This window comes from Oncorhynchus tshawytscha, linkage group LG12 (assembly GCF_018296145.1).
Source record: "Oncorhynchus tshawytscha isolate Ot180627B linkage group LG12, Otsh_v2.0, whole genome shotgun sequence".
In the NCBI taxonomy this organism is placed as follows: Eukaryota; Metazoa; Chordata; class Actinopteri; order Salmoniformes; family Salmonidae; genus Oncorhynchus; species Oncorhynchus tshawytscha.
This window is the reverse complement of record NC_056440.1, coordinates 46,233,684-46,261,188: the sequence shown is the minus strand read 5'-3', so window position 1 is coordinate 46,261,188 and position 27,505 is coordinate 46,233,684. Positions and strand designations below refer to the sequence as shown.

The window sequence follows — 27,505 nt, the reverse complement described above, 5'->3', positions numbered from 1 at the left end:
TATTTGTTAGTGAGTGGAAACACCAAGCGGATGCTTCATATTGAAACATCCAGTGAAATATCTGTCTCATTGTTCTATCTGTGGTAACATGGTGCCGGAAGTGTAACGCCGGTCTCGGCTTTAGTATCTTTTTTTTCTTACTATTGGTCCATTCCTGAGTTATCTTGACCAATAGATAGCGTTTTTATAGTCTTTCGCCGCAGTGTGAGTTCGCGGGGGAAGTAAGATAGTTATGTTTTGTAGCTATAGTTTTAACTTGTATATCTAAATTAATGAACGCATTTTGAAATGTGTTATTGGTGAGTTTATCGTTAGATATTTTGAGTACTGACATACTTAAACTGTTGAGATCGGCTTTCAAACGAGTAACACGTGACTGGCTTGCTAGTTAACGGTATTCATACAATTCATGGTAATCGTAGCTAGCAGCTTTCGATAGTCAGAATAAGGAATATTTTGTACCGAGACAAAGACCTGACCTCTCTTGCGTGCTAGCTGTGTAACGTTTAATACTTGCCGTTTGAAAATGAGTCTATTTAATTTAGAGCGGTTTCGTTTTGACAAGAATAAGCCGACATCAAACCAGGACAAATACAGCGGTTCCGCATGTCCAGAGTCGGGAAAGGAGAATAAACCAGGTATGATTTGCTCGATGACAGTAGCCACTAGCCAGCCATCATTAATGTAACGTTAGCTAACATCCACCCCTGTAACAAAGGTTTTTACAACGCATAGTTATATCCGTGGGGATAACTTTGCAGATACTGACTGTTGACATCTAGCTAGCTAACGTTGGCTGTCACTGTCGCAGGTGACAGCCACTGACTTGCTTGGTCGCCAACAACACTAACTAGACAGACAGCTAGCTAGCTAGCGTTATCAGTGGCTTTCTCTGGGCGTCAGTTAACAGTCGCGCTAGCTAAATATATGACTACCGTTAGCTAATTAAACTATGTTTTTGGTGGGGAACGGGTAGCTAACAACAACAGCATACCTAGGCTATGGGCCTCGCTTTAAATCAGTCCCGAGATCCCAGCGAAAATCCGCTTTTCATTTATCTTACTTCCATGTATCTGCATATCCAGCCTTAGATGTATCCTCACAGTGAAGTGTATTTTATTTTATTTTTTACCGTTTTATTTTCAGGACAACGAAGGCTACAATTAGAACACAAAACCATTGTACATAAACGGTTGCATTCATGAGTTTCATTGACAAATGTCAATAAAAAATAAAGGTCTGCCAAAGCAAAAACCTGAAAGAATTTCTATGAATGCTGTAAGTACAGACATTTTTGCTCACTGGGAAATGAATATCCAACTAGTCAGTGACAACTGTTTGGAGTTTGTGACCTCAACTATGTGAGCTTTTTACAGATATTATAGATCTGGCATTTTCTGTGATACAGACATGTATGTTTTTAAATTCCTGACCCCGGGCCCCTTCAGTATCCACCCTTGTCTCACAGATACTGCTCTAGCGCAGCCCCCAAGCGTAGCTTAGTGGTTAGAGCGTTGGACTAGTAACCGAAAGGTTGCAAGATCGAATCCCCACAAGCACTTTGGATGGTGCCGTAGCCTCATGCCTGATGTTTGGTGACAAAGGTATCTTTCATTTACTAACATCATAGACAGCAGGTTGCAGCCTGTCCCTACCGCACCCCCAAACACAGCTTGACCAGTGTTTTCCATGGTTATGCCATGTTTTCTTCCGCTCATGACAACATAGCCTGGACCTCATTGTAATGATGGTTATAGGGCTTTGTCTGCCATTGGTAAAACATGAAGAAGGAAAAAAAGGACCAAACCAGAAGTTGGCTTGGTCATCTGGCATGTGTATCTCCCCACACATTGACACAATTTTTTGTCCAGACTCAACGCGAAAGAGGAAACAGGGTGGCTCCAGCAGTTCCCAAGACAGCGATGTGGTTCCGCAGCCCAGTAAGAAGAGGAGATCGTCTCTGGTAAGACTGGGACTAGCAACCAAACAGGCCTGAACTTGACCATTAAGAAAGGTGTGTTTTTGTTTCAAAACATTTTGCTACGGTGTGCACAAAAAAAAACACCCCAGGCAGTCACTGTGCTGTTGCATCTTCTTAACCTTCACTGCGGTCTGATCTTCCAGCCTGAAGACTCTGAGGAGGGAGCAGAGCCCAGCTGGGAGAGACGGGAGGCCATGGTCAGGAAACTGCAGAGGAAGTTCCCCGACCAGGATAAGGAGGTGAGGGGGACTGTTGTCAGACGTTGACAGGGCAGCCACATACACCTCGGTAGAGACATGATCATGACACTACAGGTGAGAGAATCCACATCTTAATGAAGAGTGTTTTATTCTACCCCGTCTGTCACTCTCTAGGAACTGAGGTCCGTGCTCCAGGAACATGAGTGGAACGTGGATGACGCCCTGGAGGTGCTGCGCATGTTCTCGGACCCAGGTGAGATGACACTGTCCTCACCCAGTTGAAACATCACTGATAATGTGCTGCTACAACCACTATATACTATATTTTTTTGTACTGTACTCGTTATATTCCTCACTGTGCCCTTTTTTACTGATTCTTCTGCTGAAGATGAAGACTCTAGTGCACCTGAAGTATCCAGCTCCCCTGAAGTCAAGCAAAAGGAACTGAATGCCAAGAGTAATGCCAAACCAAGCAAAGCAAAGAGTGATGCCAAGCCGAGCAGAGACCGTTGGGAGTCTAAGGATAGCAAGGAGGAGGCCAGGCGAAGCAATGCTTCCGCTCTGAAATGGCTGTTTAAGAAACCTGCACCTGAATCTAGGCCTAACTCCTCGTCCTCCTCTTCGACTTCTACCAGCCAGAAGCTCTCCAACGGGACCAGCGTGGCTAAGAAGGAGGCGTCGGAGAGGAAGAGGAAGATTCGCGCCTCCTACGAAAGGGCCAGCAGCTCGGAGGATGAGGACACGGAAGGGGCCAGCAGTGAGTTTGAGGGCGAGGACGACGAGCTAGATTTTGTGGCGGAGGATGCGGGCACATCCACGCTCAAAGGCCAGATCCTGAGCTTCTTCCAGGAGGCCTCGCTGGATGAGCTGTCCCTCATCGCCGGCTGCTCGTTGAAGAAGGCCCAGAAGATTGTGGAGCTACGGCCCTTTGCTGTTTGGCAGGACCTGGTGAGTAAGAGAAACCTACCCATACGAAAAATGTAAGCATGCATGACTAAGTCACTTTGTATAAAAGCGTCTGTTAAATGGCATACGTCATGTATTATGTAATAGAGCAATCTCGGTTGTGTCACTGCCAGCTGTGTTGCACAGTGGGTCTGCTCCTCCACAAGGTAAACCCAGCAGGTTAGAACAAGATGAGGTTCTATTAAACATGGAAACTGCAGGGAGGAATGAAGGCACAACAGGTGTTAGTTGATTTTGAAGAGTGTCGGTGCCTTGAATGGTACGTTCAGAGAGCGTGTGTGTGTTACTTTCACTGCTGCTGGGATGCGTTACATCCTCAGTTTTTTAAAGGGAATGTATGAGAACTTCAATTATAGAGATGCTAAAGATGGTCCATCAAATTTTAATGTGTTGAGTGTCCACAGATTCCCCCCTCTCTCTGAGATGTTTTTTCCTCTCCATTATCACTGAAAATAACTGTAGTCTATATCTTCTCAATCTAGATGTGTTCATAAAATATCACAGCTTGGTATCTTTCTGGTCACGCTCCCCTGTAAAAATAAAAGCGTGGTAGAAATGTTACCTACTGGAACAAAGAACTAGTTAGATTTTTGGTCCAAAACACCCCAGCAGCCATCTGGAGTCGCATGGCCTGTCGTGAGTAGAACTCTGGCTTGTGTCCCAAAAGGCACCCTTTTCCTTATATAGTGCACTACTTTTGACCAGGACCCATATGGTTCAAGGGAAAAATCTTGCACTATATTTTTTATTGAACCTTTATTTCACTAGGCAAGTCATTTAAGAACAAATTCTTATTTACAATAATGGCATACTCCGGCCAAACCCGGACAACCCTGATTCAATTGTGCCTCACCCTATGGGACTCCCAATCACGGCCAGATGTGACGCAGCCTGGATTTGAACCAGGGGCTGCAGTGACGCCTGTTGCACTGAGATGCAGTGCCTTAGACCGCTGTGCCACTCAGAGCCTATATAGGGAATAGTATGCCATTTTCCACCTCTTATCCATTGCAAGAGTGTCATTACAGAGTAAACAACACTCTCAATCCTTCAAGTGCTGAATACAGCCGACGGCTTACTAATGTGTTTTGATTTCATGTTGAAGTGTATTTATCCTATGCCAGTGGTTCCCAAACTTTTTATAGTTCTGTATTCCTTCAAACATTCAACTTCCAGCCGCGTACCCCCTCTAGCACCAGGGTCAGCGCACTCTCAAATGTTGTTTTTTGCCGTCATTGTAAGCCTGCCACACACACACTATACAATACATTTATTAAACATAAGAATGAGTGTGAGAATTGTAAGATATTACTGCATGGTCGGAACTAGAAGCACAAGCATTTTGCTACACTCGCATTAACGCCTGCTAACATCTGTGACCAATAAAAGTTGATTTGAGATATAAATGATCTAGAAAATATAATGGACCTATATTTTGTCATCCTAATTTTGTCCATTCCACAAGTGTACAAACTCTAGTAACGTTTGAACAGATTATGATAGACTTGAGGTTTGGACCATTGACTTTCTTTAGATGATTGTCTACACAATTAACATTATTTTACCCACGGCAACCTGCCTAAATTATTACCGCCCTGTAGCACTCAGGTTGGTAGCCATGAAATGCTTTGAAAGGCTGGTCATGGCGCACATAAACGGCATCCTTCCGGATACCCGAGACCCACTCCAATTCGCATACCGCCCCAAAAGATCCACAGATGACGCAATCTTAATCGCACTCCACACTGTCCTTTCCCACCTGGACAAAAGGAACACCCTACAGTGGTTCCTCCTTTAAAAGTTGCGTCATACTGCAGCACACCTTGCATGCAATGTTCTGTGGCACGTAATTTAATTCTCAGCCATTTTTTTCTTTTACTGCAAGTTACTGCTAGTTTGACCATCAGAGGGCACTTTTGAGAAGCATTTGATAGTGTTCCGTATTGGCAGTACCAGAGAAGTTAAAACCTTTTTTGTAATAACATAGGATTGATTTGAAGAAATTAATAAATATTATGGTGTTTCTATTCAGGGAAAAATGAAACCCTCAGGGTTTCCATTAGGATGGAATGGAAAATATGGCGCTGTACAACATAATTCTCGGGAGTAGGTTACAGGATTGGCACATTCTAAATTGTTTGCCTTCATTACACAACATTGTTCCAATATTTCTGTAAATCAGTGATAATTATTCCCATAGTAATTAGTTATGGATCCATAACTAAATCAACATCTACATTTTGAAAGTGTTTTTTTTCTCCATTATTTTATTAATGAAATGTGTTTTTGTTTATTAGGCTACTGTGCAGTCTACAATACATACTGTAGTAAACATGGGAAAGTGCCTAATTCCTTACATAAGGGAGAGTAGGGCATGTCTGTACTACAGAATGCGGGGCACGCTGGAGACCGGTGTTATATCATAGTTCTGATGTCTTCACTATTATTCTCCAAATCCTAGAATGAGTAGGTGTGTCCAAACTTTTGGCTGGTACTTTCTTAAGTAATTTGATTAATGGTGTTTCTATTCCATGAAAAATGAAAAACCCTCTGAGTTTCCGTTGGGATGGAACAGAAAATATGGCACTCTACAACGTGACGCTCATAAATTCAGAGCATTGTCAGTTTGTAAATTCAGACCGTTTCGCTCTCGGATCACGCACTGGACTTTCGGGCCGACAAGAACGGTTGATTTGAGCGTTCTGGCCTTACAACGGCAGTCAAGCACGTGTTCGTGTTATCCAGAGCGTTGGTAACTGTGCTGGAAACAATTTAATTATGCTTTTTTCCCCCGACGTTTACTGACACCGGCCATATTCAACGGGTGTTGAGTGCTCAAATGAATTATTCTGCGCTCTGGTAAACTCAGACGAGAGTGCTCTGAAATCCATGTAGATAGTAGGCTGGACACATGATATCCATGTCGATAGTAGGCTGGACCAGTTTCATAATTTGACCATATTTCCCAGCTGCTTGCTGTCGTTTTGAAGTAATCATGAAAAAACAGGCCTTATTTTAGTGCATTTTTCACCCTGCCAGCTCCTGTTAGTTCTATTGAGCACCAACTCACCTTCCGAACGTTCTATTCCCAGCTTATTGTTCAACGTCACAATGCCTGCTTCGCTAATGTTGGCAATGAGACCTGCTCCTGTTGTTTTATAGTTAAAATGTAAACCACAACAAAATAATATTGGACCAACGCGGTCTTCCCATTGTTTCCTATGGGGGAAATATAGGCATGTCTGTCTATTTGGGCAAATATCTCGCAATGTGTATTTAGATTCTTTTCAAGTCTGGCACCATTTTAATCAGGAGAATCTCCTCTTTGTAAGTCTGGCAGTGAGCTCGTTTGTCATCGATCGCTAAACCAGAAATAGTCAGGTTTTATTTTTCCCTACTTTCTCATTACGCAGACATAAGCGCAGTTGACACCATCGAGGTGCGGATATTTACTTTCTACACAAGTAGTTTTTTTTCCAGTTTTGTCCGACGAACAGATTGTAGTGGTAAAATAAAAAGGGGATACATTTTTTTGTGCCATTTAGGTGAAAGAATTCTAAGCATCACTCCGGTCAAAACAGGCTCTGCGAATGTTCAATTCCATTCATTTGCTTTGGGCTCGAGCTAGTGTTCCAGCTTAGCCAATGTTCTTAAGCTGTTCTTCAGCCTCGGGTGAATTTTGACTCGTTCTATTGTCCAGCCTATAGATAGCCAGAGCGAATTTATGAAGGCATCCGAATGTCCATTGAGAAAGCACAATGACTATACCATTTAGCCAAGCTAAGAATGACTGGAATACTCAAGTCAATAAATGTTGGGTAGTTTTGCCTATAGTTACTATACTGGCAAGTTTGTTATATAACTACTAACGTTAGGTAGCTAGCTAACATACCGGTACATACTGTTGTAATGATATGCTATGTAGTTCGTAAGGACAGCGTAGCTATCAAATATAATGCGTAAGGTAACTTATTTGAACAGTCATTACTTTATGACATTGAGTAGCAAGCTACCCCTTGGTCATTAGGGCAGATCTGGTCTGTGATAGTTAAGGTTGAATAGTCTCTATTGTTCAGCTATTAGCCCTCCTCCCCAACTTGCAACAAATTGTTGTTGTTCCCATTCTCGTTCCTTTCCCTCTCCCACACATCATCATTCTGCGCCTGAGTGGCTCACTTGTGGGCGTGCTGGCAGAATATGGCAGCAGCATCGGTTGTGCGTCAAGAATTCTGCATACAGTAGCACGTTTGTATGAAGGTGTGGTTATTCACAGGCAAATTGTTATATGCTATGGAGGTACATTTGTGCCTTTTTGTTGTTAGAAAAACACTTCTTTAAAAAAAAAATTCAATCAAAAATAATTGTTCTGAAAGCAACTTTTTCCTGACACAAAGGAAGTCATAGCGGACATCTACGAAGAAGGACTGTGTGATGATGGCATCTCAGGTAAGCAGCACTGGGCGTTTTTCCTTCCAAATTTTAAATAGCTAGTAGTTAGCTCCTACGATTCAGTGTAGGTTTATAAAATTCTACTATATTATATAAATCCATACCGTAGTGATAAGTCATGCAATTATTATTCTCAAGCTAACCAAAAGCAATTAGCGTTCTCGCCATTTTCAGTTGAATTAATCTAACTTTCTTTCATGGCAACTCATAAGCAGGCCATGTCATATTTGTTTCATAGTCGATATATAATCATACTTCATGACAGTGTAACGGTTAGCTTTTTTTTGACAGAAGGATGAAAGAACACAATGTCTGTCACAAAGAGTTAGGGAGTCTTTGCAGTGTGTAGATGATGCAGGTATCATTGCATATTTCCCATCACCTAATGAGCAACCACAATATCAGTCTGGTGTTAAGCTTTCTGTGCTGTATTGACGTATCCTGAAAATTACATCTGCTGCTTTAGATTGATATCTACAAAAAATAAGCTATTTTCTTTATTTTCAGAGAGCGAGCTGATCAACGGGTCGAAAATGTAGATATTGCCAGATGTTCACTGTCCGAGGAACAGGCCGCGGAAGCTATGGCAGAAGTGTTCATAACCAGAGGTAATTAAACAGTTCTGTGTTCTTTTTCTCTCTTCATCTCTGCCTGTCTTGTTGTACATGGAACCTGTCTCACATGCATTAATTAAAAACCCCTAAGATGTCAGCTGCTAATTTTAAGATTTACACCACATAAACACAGCCAGTTTCAGGGGACTATCTGTTGCTATCTGTTGCTGCCAAGTCATGATTTCCCTGGGGGTTAGCCTTGCAATTACCAAGTGGTGAGACACATAGCCCTCTATATTTAAATGTTTCAAGTACACTCCGATAGGTGTCTGCATCACATACAGTATCTTCTATTGACATTATCTTCTATTGTTTGTCCTAATGTCTGGTTTTCAGCATAAAGTACTCTGTAGCCACTTAGGTTGGACACCTGGTGAGACCACACACACAATAATAGTCTCTCTTCTTCACTTCATCCCTCTCCCCCTTCTCCCTAAATCCTCTAAGTTATATCAGCTGTGTTGGTGAACCCCTCCCGGATCTGAACTGGCTGACAGAGGGCACAGCATGATCATAGGTCACTTAGTTGGGTCAACAGGAAGTATTATTAAAGAGATGTTTTACATTGAAATACAGACAGAGATGTAGTTGTCCCAGAGTGTTTCGTTCCCCATTTTGTGTTGTAGTTTGTGTATTTGCATGTGTTTATTTCAGGAAATGGCTTCCTGAAATCCCTCAAGCAGCTGATTGGTCGACTCCATGGCTAAGTGGAGAGCTGACCCCGCCCCCTCGTCAAGACACAGCTGTCTCCAATTACCCATTCCTTCTGAAGCTATATAAAAGCCAGTGTTCTGTTAAGGAGAGAGATTTGACGTAGGGATTGCTGAGAGAGATTTTGCTAGAGGTAGATTTTCTGGGAGGTCATTGCAGAGATTTTGCGAGAGATTTTGCCAGAGGTTGATTCTGCTGGGAGTTCATTGCTGAGAGTTGGTATGTTTTGTGAGTTTGTTGCTCAGATAAAGCTTATTTGATGTCCTTTTGTTTCTTAGTTTGTTTGTGAAATTGTTTCATTTGTTCCCAGGGGGGAAGGGGAAGGCACCTTGGGAGTGCTTAGGCAAGAGGCCCGCGGGCATACATATACCCGTAGTATATTCACTGTCTAGGCACACTAGGTAAGACCTGGGCGGACCACCCCCTGTATTTTGGTTAGGGCACCAGGTGGTGCTAAATTAGGTAAGTAGTGGGTAGGCAGGTAAGATAGTAAATCTCAAAGCCCCCCCCTCTCCTTTCTTTGCTTTTGCTTTACAGGGGGTGGTCCTCCCAGCAGAATCAACCTCTAGCAAAATCTCTCTCAGCAATCCCTACCTCCCAAATCTCTAGCAAATCTCTCTAGCAAATCTCTCTAGCAAAATCTCTGCAATGACCTCCCAGAAAATCTACCTCTAGCAAAATCTCTCTCAGCAATCCCTACCTCCAAAATCTCTCTCCTGAACAGAACACTGGCTTTTATATAGCTTCAGAAGGAATGGGTAATTGGAGACAGCTGTGTCTTGACGAGGGGGCGGGGTCAGCTCTCCACTTAGCCATGGAGTCGACCAATCAGCTGCTTGAGGGATTTCAGGAAGCCATTTCCTGAAATAAACACATGCAAATACACAAACTACAACACATAAACTGGGGAACGTAACACAGTTACTGATCCAGGGTCAGTTTTGCGTTTCACCTCCTGATGATTATGATGACTGACCGTGTTAGAATAAAAAAACAAGGCTTAATCATGCTCTTTCTCTATCAATCTGTCTCTCATCTGCAGGTATGTTTTGATGTGAGAGAGGATGCCAGTCATCGTCACCTCACCCACTCTTAAGATAACCTTCGGCCCAACTGGGGGCCCAAGGCTGGTTAGGAGACACCGCAATTATGATGAACTGAGAGAATATTAGGGTAGCACTGAAATTCATTAATCATATGCTGTCTGCTGCTGTTCTTACCTCATTCCCTTTGTCTTCTACACCTCTCTCCCCACCTCTTCTTTATTCCTCGTTTTATAATGCACACCATATGTGCATTAAAGTACAGATTGAATTTGTATTTATAATATTATAATTATCATAATTATAATGCATGTTTTATGTATTTATAACACCTGGGTAATGAACTTCTTTCAATAAAGCGTTTCACATTCTCCCCTGGTTGAAATTAAGTACTGTATCTCATTGAAATACTATATGCATAGTTTTTTTGCTGTTTATATGAATTACAAATCAGCCTTTACTTAAATCATGTTTCTAGTCTATTGCATAGTTACAATGTGTAATCATTGATGTCCCAGGAGCAGGAGTGGTAAACGCTGTTGAAGTGTATAATTGTAATACATACATGCAGACACAGCATCATTCAAATAATGGAGTTTGATATGACTGAAAAATAATGTCTCAGAGAAATACCTGAACCGCACCGTAATTTGCCAAGGAAGAGTACATGATCAGTGAATATATTCAATGTACAGGTTACAATGTGGGAATCTCATGCGTGGTAATGACTACATTACATGTATATACAGTTGAAGTCAGAAGTTTACATCCACCTTAGCCAAATAGATTCAAACTCAGTTTTTCACAATTCCTGAAATTTAATCCTAGTAAAAAATCCCTCTCTTAGGTCAGTTAGGATCACCACTTTATTTTAAGAATGCGAAATGTCAGAATAATAGTAGAGAATTATTTCTTTCAGCTTCTATTTCTTTCATCACATTCCCCGTGGGTCAGAAGTTTACATGCACTTAATTAGTATTTGGTAGTGTTGCCTTTTAAATTGTTTACCTTGGGTCAAATGTTTGGGTAGCCTTCCACAAGCTTCCCACAATAAGTTGGTTGAATTTTGTCCCATTCCTCCTGACAGAGCTGGTGTAACTGGGTCAGGGTTGTAGGCCGCCTTGCTCGCAAGCGCTTTTTCAGGTCTGCCTACAACATTTCTATAGGGACTGATGTCAGTGCTTTGTGATGGTCACTCCAATACCTTGACTTGGTTGTCCTTAAGCCATTTTGCCACAACTTTGGAAGTATGCTTGGGGACATTGTCCATTTGGAAGACCCATTTGCGACCAAGCTTTAACTTCCTGACTGATGTCTTGAGATGTTGCTTCAATATATCCACATAATTTTCCTACCTCATGATGCCATCTAGTTTGTGAAGTGCACCAGACCCTCCTGCAGCAAAGCACCCCCCACAACATGATGTTGCCACCCCCGTGCTTCATGGTTGGGATGGTGTTCTTCAGCTTGCAAGCATCCCCCTCTTTCCTCCAAACATAATGGTCATTATGGCCAAACAGTTCTATTTTTGTTTCATCAGACCAGAGGACATTTTTCCAATAATTACGATCTTTGTCCCCATGTGCAGTTGCAAACCGTAGTCTGGCTTTTTTATGGCGGTTTTGGAGCAGTGACTTCTTCCTTGCTGAGCGGCCTTTCAGGTTATGTTGATATAGGACTCGTTTTACTGTGGATATAGATACTTTTGTACCTGTTTCCTCCAGCATCTTAACATGGTCCTTTGCTGCTGTTCTGGGATTGATTTGCACTTTTTGCACCAAAGTACATTCATCTCTAGGAGAAAAAACCACCTCCTTCCTGAGCGGTATGACGGCTGCGTTGTCTCATGGTGTTTATACTTGCGTACTGTTTGTATAGATGAATGCGGTACCTTCAGTCATTTGGAAATTGCTCAAAAGGATGATACCAGAATTGTGGAGGTCAACAACTTTTTTTCTGAGGTCTTGGCTGATTTCTTTTGATTTTCCCATGAAGTCAAGCAAAGAGGCACTGAGTTTGAAGGTAGGCCTTGAAATACATCCACAGATACACCTACAATTGACTCAAATGATGTCAATTAGCCTATCAGAAGCTTCTAAAGCCATGACACAATTTTCTGGAATGTTCTAAGCTGTTTAAAGACACAGTCAACTTAGTGTATGTAAACTTCTGACCCATTGGAATTGTGATACAGTGAAACAATTCTTGGAAAAATGTCTTGTCATGCACAAAGTAGATGTCCTAACCGACTTGCCAAAACTATAGTTTGTTAACAAGAAATTTGTGGAGTGGTTGAAAAACGAGTTTTAATGACTCCAACATAAGTGTATGTAAACTTCCGACTTAAACTGTTGGACTTGCTTCCTTGGCACAGTAAAGTTATCATATTCTATGCTATCCATAGGCTTAATTATTGCCATTCAGACTTGAAATTGATACAACAACTATGGTAGCTGAGGTTCATAGATAGGTTCTGATCTAATATTCATACCAAATGTCTTAGGGTCCATACATATATTGGCTACATACTGTAGCTAGCTACACATCCATAGGCATACATTTATTTTTATCCTCCTCTACACAATAAGCAAGTAAATAGTTAGCTAGCAATGTTACTTCAGCTGCATTGCAAGGCAAGCTTCCACAATTGTACATTCAATTTGCAGTAAATGCTTTAGCTAGCTAGATTCTTTACATCCACTGTTTCACAAGACGACAGCCTGGTTTGCTGGTTTTCTCCCGAGTCCCTAAAATACTAAACACACAAATTACAAATTTGTTATCCTGTCATAACAGTAGCTAGCTGGCTAATGTTAGCTAGTCAGATAACTTGCTAAATAGCAATTTTCGTAAATTAACTTTGTGACACAAAGATGCACAAATGTTTGTCTCTACATGAACTTATTCCTCTCAATTGTACATATTTTGCTTGATGTTATAACTACTTACATTTGGTTCCACGGTAATAATTTTTCAGCCATCTTTGTTGAAGAACGCCACAGGTAGCTCGTGTAAAAATGTGTCATTAGAACCACTCTATGATTGGTCATATAAAAACCTTGGGACCCAAATGCATAAAGAGTTCTCTAACTCCCCCTTGTGGTGGTCTGGAGCTGTGATGCTGGGTACCTCTCAGTCCCGTGGTGCGAGTTCGCTACTTTTAAATTATTACAAAATATTTTATATTTTTTTACTTTGAAGCCTCGTTTTTGCTTTCAGAACAATTATTTTTGATTGAAAATAAAGTTTTGCTCTCAACAAAAAGACATCCATTTGTTGCAAGTTGGTGAGGCGGGCTAATAGCTGAACAGTAGACTATTCAACCTTTACTAAAGAATAGTCTAATATACGAGCTAGGTGTGAACCCCCCTCCCCCCGTCCTATCGCAGACCAGATTTGCCCTAACGACCAAGGTGGAGTTAGAGCTATGGTTATGCTACCAGTCAAAAGTTTGGACACACCTACTCATTCCAGGATTGTTCTTTATTTTGACTATTTTCTACAATATATAATAATAGTGAAGACATCACAACTAAGAAATAACACATATGGAGTCAGTTAAGAACAAATTCTTATTTACAAGGACAGCCTACTCATTGCTCCCCGTCAGGGAATTGAACCCCGGTCTCCCACGTGCCCTCCCCGTCTCTGGTAATGCTAATATGGAAGACTATCAAACCCTTCTCAAAGATGCCCTCTGGTGGTCAAACTACCACTAACTTGCAGTAACAGAAAAAATGGCTGGCAATTAAATGACGTGCCACAGAATGCTGCGGCAGCACGCAAGGTGTGCCGCAGTATGACACAACTTTTAAAGGAGGAACCACTGTTGGCCTGATCACCGACAACGATGACCAACACTCTCCCTCAGTGTGAGCAAGGCAAAGGAGCCGATCGTGGACTACAGGAAAAGGCAGGCCGAACAGGCCCCCTTAACATCGACGGGGCTGTAGTGGAGCGGGTCGAGAGTTTCAAGTTCCTTGGTGTCCACATCACCAACGAACTATCATGGTCCAAACACACCAAGACAGTCGTGAAGAGGGCACGACAACACCTTTTCCCCCTCAGGAGACTGAAAATATTTGTCATGGGTCCCCAGATCCTCAAAAAGTTCTTCAGCTGCACAATCGAGAGCAAACTGACCGGTTGCATCACCGCCTGATATGGCAACTGCTCGGCATCTAACCATAAGGCGCAACAGAGGGTAGTGCGTACGGTCCAGTACATCACTGGGGCCAAGCTTCCTGCCGTCCAGGACCTATATACTAGGCGGTGTCAGAGGAAAGCCCAAAAAATTGTCATAGACTGTGTTCTCTGCTACCGCACGGCAAGCAGTAGCAGAAGCTCCTTAACAGCTTCTTAAAAGGCTCCTTAACAGCTTCTACCCCCAAGCCATAAGACTGCTGAACAATTAATCAAATGGCCACTGGACTATTTACACTATTTACCTACATGTACAAATGATCTTGACTAACCTGTACCCCTGCACATGCCTCGTTATTGTTATTTTATTGTGGTTTTATTATTTTTTTGTTTAATTTATTTGGTAAATATAAATATAATAATAACTTTCTTGAACTGCATTGTTGGTTAAGGGCTTGTAAGTAAGCATTTCACGGTTAGTTCTACACTTGTTGTATTTGGCGTGACAAATAAAGTTTGATTTGATTGGTCAAAATATGCTTTTTCAATTGGACACCGTTTGGACACTTATCAAATCAAATTGATTTATATAGCCCTTCGTACATCAGCTGATATCTCAAAGTGCTGTACAGAAACTCAGCCTAAAACCCCACACAGCAAGCAATGCAGGTGTAGAAGCACGGTGGCTAGGGAAAACTCCCTAGAAAGGCCAAAACCTAGGAAGAAACCTAGAGAGGAACCAGGCTATGTGGGGTGGCCAGTCCTCTTCTGGCTGTGCCGGGTGGAGATTATAACAGAACATGGCCAAGATGTTCAAATGTACATAAATGACCAGCGTGGTCGTATAATAATAATAATAAGGCAGAACAGATTTCACTTATGAAGTGAAAAGCCACAAAGCCCTTTTTAACTTGGAAACGCTCCACCACCAGCAGGTTGGAGATGTTATGATTGTGGCCTGAATTCAGTTGGCCCACTGTACTATAGTCCTCAATCATGACATAAGTGGCTATCTGTTAATCATGGTTTGGCTTTGTTGTAGAACAATACAATTGCCTGACTATCATGTCAGAAGAAAAAGATCAGAGCGTTTGGACTGGTTGTCGACACCTCTTTCTTTGTCTCTGCCTCTCTGGTCTGTCTCGCTGTGTGTCCGTTTCTCAGGAGGAGGTGTTCCACAAAGAGAACGGCCTGTCTGCAGAGCTGCTGCTGGGCTGCAGGGTGGTGCTGAGGGAGAGAGCCGTGGTCCAGGGCCTCATGTCCAAGTGCCAGACCATCTCGGGCAAGATGGTAAAGGGAGTCACCCAGGTCATAGACAAGGACATGGGCTCCATGACCCAGCCCTCAGTACTCAACAGAAAGTAAGTGAGCTCAACTTCCACTGCTGTCCTGATTCATAGACGATTGCATCTAATCTACTATAGCCTGTGTCCCAAATGGCATCCTCTTCCCTATATCGTGCACTACTTTTGACCAGAGCCCTATGGGTAGCCCTATGGGTCCTGGTCAAAAATAGTGCCGTAAAGAGTCTAGGATATGATTCCATTTGGAATATATACTTTTATATTCAGACTGGGAGAACAACTCCTCATTGTTGTAACTAATAGATAAATCCAAATGCTAAGTAAATACCATGGTAATCCAGTTATCCATTTACCATGGCATAATGGATGTATTCTCAAAACGGTTAACCCCACGTCTGATATGATTTGTCTAAAAGGAATAAAATAATAAACCTTTTGTTAACCCCATTAAACAACTGTCACATCACAGTTAAATAGGTTGTTATGCCATAATTCACAGATACTTTTTTTTGCCTCTAAATGTCTTGTTTGGTTTGTCGTTGAAGGTCTTGTATTATGATTGGTTTGTCTGTGAATGTCTTGCACTGTGATTGGTTGCCATGCAGGTTGCAGTTGAAACCCTACCAGCTGATTGGGCTGAAGTGGCTTCTCCTGCTGCACCAACACAAGCTGAATGGAATCCTGGCTGACGAGATGGTGAGATGGTTTACCCCTTAAGCTGCCTTCACACTGCAGGTCTTAATGCTCAAATATAGATATTTAAAAATATATATATTTTTAAATATATATATTTTTATGTCTACTGACAGAAAGTTACAAGTGACCATTATCGAATTTGTGTATTCAGACAGCAGTGAATTTCTGACAAGGCTACACTAGTTGTCATAGTAATGGTGGGTGTGTGTGCCGTGGTGTAGGCTGATTGGTGGTGTTCGTGCTTCCTGTCACTCAGAAGTTAGTGAACACTGCTTTTTGCAAATGTGACAACAATGCCTGCCATGGACGTTTCCCAGTTGCTTTGAATGTTCAAAAGCATAGGATAAGAACACTTAACGTCTCAAAGGATAAGCCGATCCAACTCTCAAAACAAGTCCTTTTTGGCTAGCCACAGCAGTCAACTAGACAGCTAGGTAGCTGTTTATCTCTCGAACACATGCAAACATTTGTTTGTAGCAATTAACAAGCTAGATAGATTTTTTTATTTCACCTTTATTTAACTAGACAAGTCAGTTAAGAACTAATTATTATTTTACAATGACGGCCTGTCCCCCTTTCAATTGGATATGCAAATCAATAGGATTTTAGTCACTTCCAATTGCCATTGTGAACACTGCTTTTGAGAATACATTAGATGTGTCCCAAATGGCACTCTATTCCTTATACACTTGAGTGTACAAATCATTAGGAACACCTGTTCTTTCCATGACATAGATGACGCTATGATCCCTTATTGATGTCATTTGTTGAATCCACTTCAATCAGTGTAGATGAAGGGGAGGAGACAGGTTAAAGAAGGATTTTTAAGCCTGGAGACAATTGAGACCTGCATTGTGTATTTGTGCCATTCAGAGGGTGAATGGGCAAGACTAAAATCATATTGAATTGCCGTTGAACAGGGTATGATAGTAGGTGCCAGGCGCAACGGTTTGTGTCAAGAACTGCAATGCTGCTGGGTTTTTCACGCTCAACCGTTTCCCGTGTGTTTCAAGAATTTTCCACCACCCAAAGGACATCCAGCCAACTTGACACAACTGTGGGAAGCATTGGAGTCAACATGGGCCAGCATCCCTGTGGAAAGCTTTCGACATCTTGTATAGTCCGTGCCCTGACAAATTGAGGCGGTTTTGAGGACAAAATGGGGTGCAACTCAATATTAGGAAGGTGTTCCTAATGTTTTTCACACTCGGTGTATAGTGCACTACTTTTGACCAGAGCCCTTAGCGAATAGGGTGCCATTTGGGTCTTAACCACATATAGTATGATTTTTTTTAATTCTGTGAATTTCCCCCTCCCTGTGTTCTAGAACTGTTACCAACAGAAAACATAATATACTGTGGCAAGATGGTGTAGAAATGCCTCAACAGGGGTGTATTCACTAGAAAGCAAACAGTCTGAAACAGGGTGGGACTAACCTGAACTTGTCCAATCAGAAACTATTGTTTTTGTTGCAAGACATTTTCCGTTGCCAAACGGTTTGCTACAGTCTACACTTATGAATACGTAACAGATTTAGATAAGTGAACATTTGAGTAATATTGTGTGTGGGTGTAGCACCTGCAGGGTGCTACACACAGACAGAGAGAACTAAAGGAATGGGTGATAAATATTTATTTTAACATTCAAAAGGGAAAGGGGGGTGCCTTGTTTGGTTTAAATCAGAGTTTGGAACTTTTTCGGTTCTGTTTCCTGAAACAGTTGCAACCCCTGGTTAAATTCTGTTAGATTGCCAGTGTGGGATTGAAGTCCTTATATGAAACCTGGGGCTTCGTGATGCTGTTTTAGACTGATACTTTGAAGTGCAGATGTGGATCTCTATCACTCTTTCTCTCGCTCGCGATCTCTCTTAAATCGTCTTTCTTTCTTCTACCAAATCAGGGTTTGGGAAAGACCATCCAAGCCATAGCCTTCCTGGGCAGACTGCACCAGGACGGCATCGACGGCCCCCACCTCATTACTGTGCCCTCCTCCACCCTTGGTAAGGGCTCTACTCACGTCATGCCAGTCACTTTATAACCACTTTAAGCCTGTTTATAACCACTAATAGAAAACATGACCTAAGCAAAGGATTAGTGTATTATTGGCATGTTTCTGTTTTGTGAAAAACCTGTGACCATTTCACATTAAACGACCGTTGCCCTTTACTCAGCCGAAACAAAACATTATGCCAAACATGACAGATATTATCAATTGGACTGGATTGAATTGACCTGTATTTTCTCTATAGATAACTGGGTTCGTGAGCTAAAGCTGTGGTGCCCTAGTCTCAAGGTGTTAGTCTACTACGGTGAGTCGTTTTCTCCCTTATCATCCATAGCTGTGAGTCTAAGCCGGGTTGTATTCCCTAGGAGCCAAGTGGAAGAAGATGGGCCGAAGCGGGGAGGGACTAACCTGAACTTGTCCAAACAGAAACACTCTTTTCATGATGAATACTAGGGCTGGGAATTGCCAGGGACCTCACAATATGATATTATCACGTCACTTAGGTGCTGATACGATATGTATTGCGATTCTTGTGATTCTATGTGTATTGCGATTCGATACGGTGATTTTAGTTTTTTGCGATTCCGTGTTCCAAACATATTGCTTACCAAATGTCTGCTGCAGAGGGACAAGAGAGCCATGAGAAAATGAGTTTTGGTCAGTCATGGAAATCAAATGGCTGAAAACAAATTGACTCCCTATTTTAAAGAAGATGGAGATCAAGCTGTAAAGGAGAAATACAGGCGTTTTGGTGCAGGTGCAACCAACTAGTGCCAAAATAATATTGTGATATTGTCAAGATGATACGATACAATATATCGTAAACAATAATATCCCGATATGTAACTGTACAGATGTCTTGCCCCCATCGCTAATGAATACACCCCCTGTTGTATGTTCAGGCTCTGTGGAGGACCGGCGGTACCTGCGACATGACATCCTCAGCAATCAGGTGGACTTCAACGTCATCGTGTCCACGTGAGTACACATACACACAATATTGTCGGATTGCGTCAGACAACAACATTGACGAATACGCTGATACGGTGTGCGAGTTCATTAGAACGTGCGTTGAAGATGTCGTTCCCATAGCAACGATTAAAACATTCCCTAACCAGAAACCGTGGATTGATGGCAGCATTCGTGTGAAACTGAAGGCACGAACCACTGCTTTTAATCAGGGCAAGGTGTCTGGTAACATGACTGAATACAAACAGTGCAGCTATTCCCTCCGCAAGTCTATCAAACAAGCTAAGCGCCAGTACAGAGACAAAGTAGAATCTCAATTCAACGGCTCAGACACAAGAGGCATGTGGCAGGGTCTACAGTCAATCACGGACTACAGGAAGAAACCCAGCCCAGTCACGGACCAGGATGTCTTGCTCCCAGGCAGACTAAATAACTTTTTTGCCCGCTTTGAGGACAATACAGTGCCACTGACACGGCCTGCAACGGAAACATGCGGTCTCTCCTTCACTGCAGCCGAAGTGAGTAAGACATTTAAACGTGTTAACCCTCGCAAGGCTGCAGGCCCAGACGGCATCCCCAGCCGCGCCCTCAGAGCATGCGCAGACCAGCTGGCCGGTGTGTTTACGGACATATTCAATCAATCTATATACCAGTCTGCTGTTCCCACATGCTTCAAGAGGGCCACCATTGTTCCTGTTCCCAAGAAAGCTAAGGTAACTGAGCTAAACGACTACCGCCCCGTAGCACTCACATCCGTCATCATGAAGTGCTTTGAGAGACTAGTCAAGGACCACATCACCTCCACCCTACCTGACACCCTTGACCCACTCCAATTTGCTTACCGCCCAAATAGGTCCACAGACGATGCAATCTCAACCACACTGCACACTGCCCTAACCCATCTGGACAAGAGGAATACCTATGTGAGAATGCTGTTCATCGACTACAGCTCGGCATTCAACACCATAGTACCCTCCAAGCTCGTCATCAAGCTCGAGACCCTGGGTCTCGACCCCGCCCTGTGCAACTGGGTACTGGACTTCCTGACGGGCCGCCCCCAGGCGGTGAGGGTAGGCAACAACATCTCCTCCCCGCTGATCCTCAACACTGGGGCCCCACAAGGGTGCGTTCTGAGCCCTCTCCTGTACTCCCTGTTCACCCACGACTGCGTGGCCACGCACGCCTCCAACTCAATCATCAAGTTTGCGGACGACACAACAGTGATAGGCTTGATTACCAACAACGACGAGACGGCCTACAGGGAGGAGGTGAGGGCCCTCGGAGTGTGGTGTCAGGAAAATAACCTCACACTCAACGTCAACAAAACTAAGGAGATGATTGTGGACTTCAGGAAACAGCAGAGGGAACACCCCCCCATCCACATCGATGGAACAGTAGTGGAGAGGGTAGCAAGTTTTAAGTTCCTCGGCATACACATCACAGACAAACTGAATTGGTCCACTCACACAGACAGCATCGTGAAGAAGGCGCAGCAGTGCCTCTTCAACCTCAGGAGGCTGAAGAAATTTGGCTTGTCACCAAAAGCACTCACAAACTTCTACAGATGCACAATCGAGAGCATCCTGGCGGGCTGTATCACAGCCTGGTATGGCAACTGCACCGCCCTCAACCGTAAGGCTCTCCAGAGGGTAGTGAGGTCTGCACAACGCATCACCGGGGGCAAACTACCTGCCCTCCAGGACACCTACACCACCCGATGCTACAGGAAGGCCATAAAGATCATCAAGGACATCAACCACCCGAGCCACTGCCTGTTCACCCCGCTGTCATCCAGAAGGCGAGGTCAGTACAGGTGCATCAAAGCTGGGACCGAGAGACTGAAAAACAGCTTCTATCTCAAGGCCATCAGACTGTTAAACAGCCACCACTAACATTGAGTGGCTGCTGCCAACACACTGTCAATGACACTGACTCAACTCCAGCCACTTTAATAATGGGAATTGATGGGAAATGATGTAAAATATATCACTAGCCACTTTAAACAATGCTACCTTATATAATGTTACATACCCTACATTATTCATCTCATATGCATACGTATATACTGTACTCTATATCATCGACTGCATCCTTATGTAATACATGTATCACTAGCCACTTTAACTATGCCACTTGGTTTACATACTTATCTCATATGTATATACTGTACTCGATATCATCTACTATATCTTGCCTATGCTGCTCTGTACCATCACTCATTCATATATCCTTATGTACATATTCTTTATCCCCTTACACTGTTATAAGACAGTAGTTTTTTTGGAATTGTTAGTTAGATTACTTGTTCGTTATTACTGCATTGTCGGAACTAGAAGCACAAGCATTTCGCTACACTCGCATTAACATCTGCTAACCATGTGTATGTGACAATAAAATTTGATTTGATTTAGGTTTCAGTCTATTGGTGGAACCACAATGAGCTCTAGTGGAAGGGAAGAGCATTGCGTCCTCTGTACTTGACATTGTGACTATCAGCTGCTCCGGGTTGATGTTTCCACTAGGTGCAGATCTAGGATCAGCTTCCCCTCCCCCGATCCTAACCTTAACCATTGGGTGGGGAAATGCAGTTGCCCCAGATCAGCGTCTTGGGGCAACTTCACCCCAGAACCTTGAGGGGTGTTTTAATGGGCTACGTACGTGTCTGTCTGAACCAGAAAAGCACTTTGTAATGCATTAATGATTGATATTAATGAGCATTACTCACTGTTTGAGGCAGCCATATGGGAAATGAAGACTGCTGAATCTCCCAGGCTACGTTTCCAAACCTGTGTGTTGACAACACAATGAGTCAATTAGATACATACCGGGAATTCACTGGAACTAAAAGGCCTTGCTTCTTAAATGTGCTGAAGCATTCCCTAGTGTGTGTGTGTGTGTGTGTGTGATGTAGGTCTACATACAGAATGTAAGTTCAACTACAAATGCTCATGTTTGGGTGTAATTTCTCTCTGCGCAGCTACAATCTGGCCATCGGCAACGACAGCGACCGCAGCCTCTTCCGCAAGCTCAGACTGAAGTATGCCGTGTTCGACGAGGGCCACATGCTGAAGAACATGAACTCCCTCCGTTACCGCCACCTCATGGCCATCAACGTTAGTTCACGGCACAACACCTCACACTTCCCCATTGACAAGAGGTAGAAGCAGTTGTCGTGTGCAATAGAGTTGATGTCTCTCTGTCTAGCCATCAGTGTTTTTCTGAATCTCTCGGACATTCCTGACTCTGTCTGCCTGGCTCCTTCTCGCTGTCTGTGTTTCTGACTCCCTGTCTCCGTCTGTCCCCGTGTCTCTGTCTGTCTACCTGTTTGTCCCTGCGTGTCTCCCTGATTCCCTGTCTGACCACCTGTCTCTGTGTGTCCCCAGGCGGAGCACCGGCTGCTCCTGACCGGCACCCCTCTGCAGAACAACCTGCTGGAGCTGATGTCGCTGCTCAACTTCATCATGCCCTCCATGTTCTCCAGCAGCACCGCGCAGATAGCCAAGATGTTCTCCATGGTAAGGTCAAGGGTCAAGTTTGGCATAGAAATATTCTGATCCTAGATCAGCAGTCCGTCTGAGACATTTTGTGAGTACAGACCCTGGTCCCACTCCCCTCATGTTAAGTGGGACTCTCACAGCAGGATGTGTGTCTTGATGTTTGTGTGGTAGAAATCCCATGAGGAACAGAGTCGTTTTGAGAGGGACCGCATCGCCCAGGCTAAACTCATCATGAAACCTTTCATCCTCAGACGAGTTAAGAGCGAGGTAAGGACACTCCCAAAGTGACTTACACTGAGAAATACTGGATGGTTCACAATGTGATATTTAAAGATGTGTGTGGGGGGGGTTGTGCGTGCGCTCGTGTGCGTATTGCACTCGTTTGTGTGTGTGTGTGTGTGTCTCTCTCTCAGGTTCTTAAGCAGCTGCCAGCGAAGGAGGAGAGGCTGGAATTCTGCACCATGAGCGAGAAGCAGCAGCTGCTTTACCAGAACATGGTGGGCAAGCTCAAGAAGTCTGCCATCGGAGAGAGTATGTACTGCACTGAACTGTAGTGTAGGTCCAGGGTGAAGTTTCTCCTAAATGCACATCTAGGATCAGATTTTACTCTCCCAATCCTAATCTTATCCATTAGTGGGGGAAAGTGCTACACTGACCCAAGATCAGGGTCTAGGGAAATCTTCACCATACTCAGTGTAGTGTTACAGCAGTGGCGTGAGAGACGGGTGGTGCATAGCTGGCACAATAAGCGTGTTTGTGTGATCGGCATCTTACATCCTGTGCCCTAATTTCAACTAAACTGTTTTCTCTCTCCTTCGCTCTCGCTCTCTCTCGCATGCTCAACCACTCGCTCACATCATCTCCATCTCTGTGTAGAGAAAGTGCTGTGCAACGTGATGATGCAGTTGAGGAAGATGGCCAACCACCCTCTGCTCCACCGGCAGTACTACACCACAGAGCGACTCGAGGCCATGAGTCACCTCATGCTCAAGGTTGCTGCTTTATTGGCCATTTTGTGTTTGTGTCCTAGTTTTTTTTCTTTCTGTAGATTTATATAAATCAAGTAAGTTAATCTCCTCAGAAACTACGTTTACCACCCTTATCTCTTCTGTCTTTCTGTCAACCCTCTCTCCCTTTTTTGTCTGTCTTTCTCAATATGTATATTTTTATTCATCCCCCTCCCCCTAGGAGCCGACCCATTTGGACGCGGACCCGGTGCTGATCCAGGAGGACATGGCGGTGATGTCGGACTTTGAGCTTCACCGGCTGTGCCAGCAGTACTCGTCGCTGCACAAATACCAGCTGGAGAAAGACCTACTGCTGGACTCCGGGAAGTTCCACCTGCTCCAGACGCTACTGGCCACACTTAAGACCAAGGTAAGGAGAGAGACTAGTTATTACTCTGTTTTGAGTGTTTTTCCTGACTCTTTCTTGAGTTTTGCCTCGTCCCTCCTTGGGCCTGTTCTGGAGGATGTACATTGTAGTATGGTGTGGAATCAAGTTTATCTCTAGTCATTATATTTCGATCTGCCATGTTCAGATCGTTTCACGGGGTGTGTTCATTAGTGCTCACAGTAGCAAAACATTTTGGATTGAAAACAAGTGTATCTTATTTCAGGTTTGTCCCACTTGTTTTGTCCCGTTTTGGTTCCTCGTGAATACACCCGATATGTGATGTGGCTGTGCTGTGCTCTGCTCTCTCGGCAGGGAGACCGGGTGGTACTCTTCAGTCAGTTCACCATGATGCTGGACATTGTGGAGATTCTGCTTAAACACCTGGGCCACCGCTACGTCCGACTGGATGGCTCCACACCCATAGCAGACAGGTGAGCTGGGTTGGGTGGGTTCTTTCTAACATAATTGTGTGCAGAATTTTTCCATGGGATGTGTAACTGGGGACATAGTGCATATAACATTTAAATAAAAAGCTGTTCACTGGCAAATCTGAGATTGTTGGTAGTATTGTATCTCACTGCTACTAGTGAATCTCCTACTTCTAGAGTGTCGAGAAAATGCACGGAGCCACTGTAATCCCTAGACCCACCTCTGTTTGTTTGGTGCAGGATCGTGCTGATTGACGACTACAACATGGACCCGGAGATCTTTGTGTTCCTGCTGTCGACGCGGGCGGGCGGCCTGGGCATCAACCTGACCTCGGCCAACGTGGTCATTATGCACGACATCGATTGTAACCCCTACAACGACAAGCAGGCAGAGGACCGCTGCCACAGATTGGGCCAGACTAGGTGAGACTGACAGGGAGGGGTCAGACCAGGTAAGACAGAGGAGGGGGGCCAGACCAGGTGAGACCAGGGGGGTGGTATGGGTTAGGCTAGGCTAAATTTGGGCATTAGGGAGATCTGTAGCGAGAGATGTCTCGCTTACAGAGAAGTCTTTATTAGTAGTGACGAGGTGCCATGTGGTCAGGAAAACCCCTCTGGCCCTAGAGAAGGTACTGTGAGGACAAAATAGGGGGATCTAGTGATGCTGAGGGAATGGATGAATGACTGATGAATGATGAATGACTGAAGGTCAGTGTCTGTCCATCTCCTGCTACAGGACTGTCCAGGTGATCAAACTGATCCATAAGGACACCATAGAGGGTGGCATGCTGCAGCTGGGCCAGAAGAAGCTCAAACTGGAGCAGGACATGACCGCTTCCGAGGAGGGTAAGAACCTGGGGGGGACACAGTCGAGCTTGCCCACATACACACACAAACATTTCAACGTCTTTAATTGTGAGAAAGAGGTGCTCAACCCAAAGCTCAGTGTCCATGGCCCCTCTCTTTTTCATGTAATGCATCAGTAACACACATTGAGAACAGGAGTCATCACATTATCGTATGTTTTTTTTTCTTTTTTTTTTTCCCCCTTCGTGCCCAGGTGATGAGGGCACCATGTCTGAGGACATGGCCGTCCTCCTCAAGGCATCGCTGGGCCTGTGAGGGTCCGGGAGCTCCCTCCCTGGAGTTTCATTGGGACTCAGCCTGGAGCATCCCACCCCTGACTGACCTGACCTGACTCACTGACTGACTGACTGAACCCTGCCATAGGTGGGTCTTTCCCTGCTACTCACTCTGCCCTTGAGACCTGAGACGCAGCTGTGCACTTCCGACAGTCTGCACTGGAGATGATATGGTTGTGTTGATGGGATTATTGGCCTTTGCTGTCAGTAGCAGAGATGGCGGGTGTCGTTGAAGGTCAGTGGCGACTGCTCTGTGCAGCACCTGGGGTGTATTCATTAGGAAGCAAAAGTGCCAAAACGGGGAGGGACTAACCTCAACTTGTCCAATCAATTATCATTTTCAGTGCAAGCGGTTTTCTGTTGCAAATTGTTTTGCTATGGATTGCACTAATGAACACACCCCATACTCTGCTCTGAAACAATGCCAGGGAACAGTTTGTCAAAGCAACTCTGTCTGTGCTGCCTTATGAAGTCCTTATACAATGAAGTCCTGCAGGGGACTGAATACCAGGTGGTGACAGAGCTGCTCTGTTTATGTATCATTGTGATGTGACGTACTGTTGTCGAAGCTGTTACTCGTCCGTTTGTAATTTTGATATCCTTGTTGCAACATCAACAGGGTTTGTCGAAACATGAAATAAAGATTTCAATATTTATTTTCTTTTGTTTCAATGGTTTATTTTGAAAGTACATTTGTCTCCTTTATTGTCAGATCTGGACCCATATCCACAGTGTCTGAGTCGATAATTGGTCATTAGTGCCGAGAATAGAGATTTTACTCCTACTCTTATGGACAAAAATAAAAGCTATGCATTAGTCATAAGTCATACCTAGTAGGCAGATATTTAGGACACCTCATGAGCTGAGTTAACCCGTTAAGTGTTATGAGCAGGTGTCTTGATAATAAATAAAATGCAGCAAGTCAGTGGTTCCTGCACCTCATGCTATTACTTTGTAGTTGTTCAAATGTTTTGCTATTTCTATATGATTAATCCTTAAATGATGTAGACCTACATGCAACAGTATCTCCTGTGTCTTTGACAATGATTTCACTATATGCCTATTTCACACGATCCGCTTAAATACTTATAGACTAGGCTAATAAATAAACATGTTTTTCTTTCATATTATTTAACTACCTACGTTATCTTACTTCCAAGTTATCCCTTTGTAGTGCAATATCACATTTGTATAAAAAGAAAGAATAAAAAGGCTAAATTGGGTATGCCTGTAAGTAGGACAATTGAATGCATCTAGGGCTTATGAGTTCGATAAAAAAAAAACGATAGACCTTTTAAACGTTGTATGTGACATTATCCGCAACTCACCTGCGGCCTACTGTTGCCAAAGCGATTTAGATTTGTTAGACGGGAGTGATGATATAAAGCTAATATTGTAAAAATTCTGCTTCTAACAACCATCAGAATTGATTAAAAAATCAAATAAATTGCATGCCAACATAGTAGGCGATAATTAAGAGAAGGCAAAGTGATTATATAAAATTATATCAAACATTTGACCATTGTCACATTCACCATGGGTGTCTGAAGCGAGCTATAGAGTACACAGCTTGCAACGCCTCATTGCGATTGGTTATTCCCCATAATTTGCAACAATGTCAATAAGCGTCATCACTATCTTTCCTTTGCTGTACAAACCCGGGATTACCAGGTAAAAAACACCAACATAGAAATGCTACCAAAAATGATTTACAGAAACCGTCATCCATGATTCACCAAATTATATTTTGAAAGAGGAAGCATAATATTTTAAGCATATTGTCTATCTCCACTGAATGATATTAACTGTAAGGATTTCTTTCCTAATAATAATCTAAAATTAACAAATGTACTGAAAGACCTGTGGGAAAGCCAATTTACAGAGGAGGAACTTCTCTGATTCAGAGGGGTTGAGTTAAAAATGGAAGACCTATTTTCAATTGAATCTATTCAGTTGTACAATT

General features: G+C 43.4%; 1 protein-coding gene across 2 annotated transcripts; it reads left to right on the top strand.

The window, feature by feature from the left end:
• Positions 1 to 44: 44 nt before the first annotated feature.
• On the top strand, positions 45 to 26,198 carry LOC112263409 (SWI/SNF-related matrix-associated actin-dependent regulator of chromatin subfamily A containing DEAD/H box 1B). 2 transcript variants are annotated; one of them, XM_024439584.2, is made up of 20 exons: positions 45 to 638; positions 1,872 to 1,963; positions 2,125 to 2,220; positions 2,356 to 2,434; positions 2,570 to 3,129; positions 15,272 to 15,468; positions 16,017 to 16,107; positions 18,007 to 18,106; positions 18,356 to 18,415; positions 19,014 to 19,089; positions 22,058 to 22,193; positions 22,464 to 22,595; positions 22,749 to 22,844; positions 22,991 to 23,108; positions 23,454 to 23,569; positions 23,766 to 23,954; positions 24,285 to 24,403; positions 24,641 to 24,823; positions 25,137 to 25,246; positions 25,461 to 26,198. In XM_024439584.2, the coding sequence occupies exons 1-20, from the start codon at positions 527 to 529 to the stop codon at positions 25,520 to 25,522; spliced, it is 2,724 nt and encodes a 907-aa protein (XP_024295352.2). In that variant the 5' UTR covers positions 45 to 526; the 3' UTR covers positions 25,523 to 26,198. The 2 variants fall into 2 exon arrangements, with proteins under 2 accessions (XP_024295352.2, XP_024295353.2); XM_024439585.2 differs by lacking the exon at positions 45 to 638 and having other exon boundaries at positions 1,873 to 2,014.
• Positions 26,199 to 27,505: the final 1,307 nt, after the last annotated feature.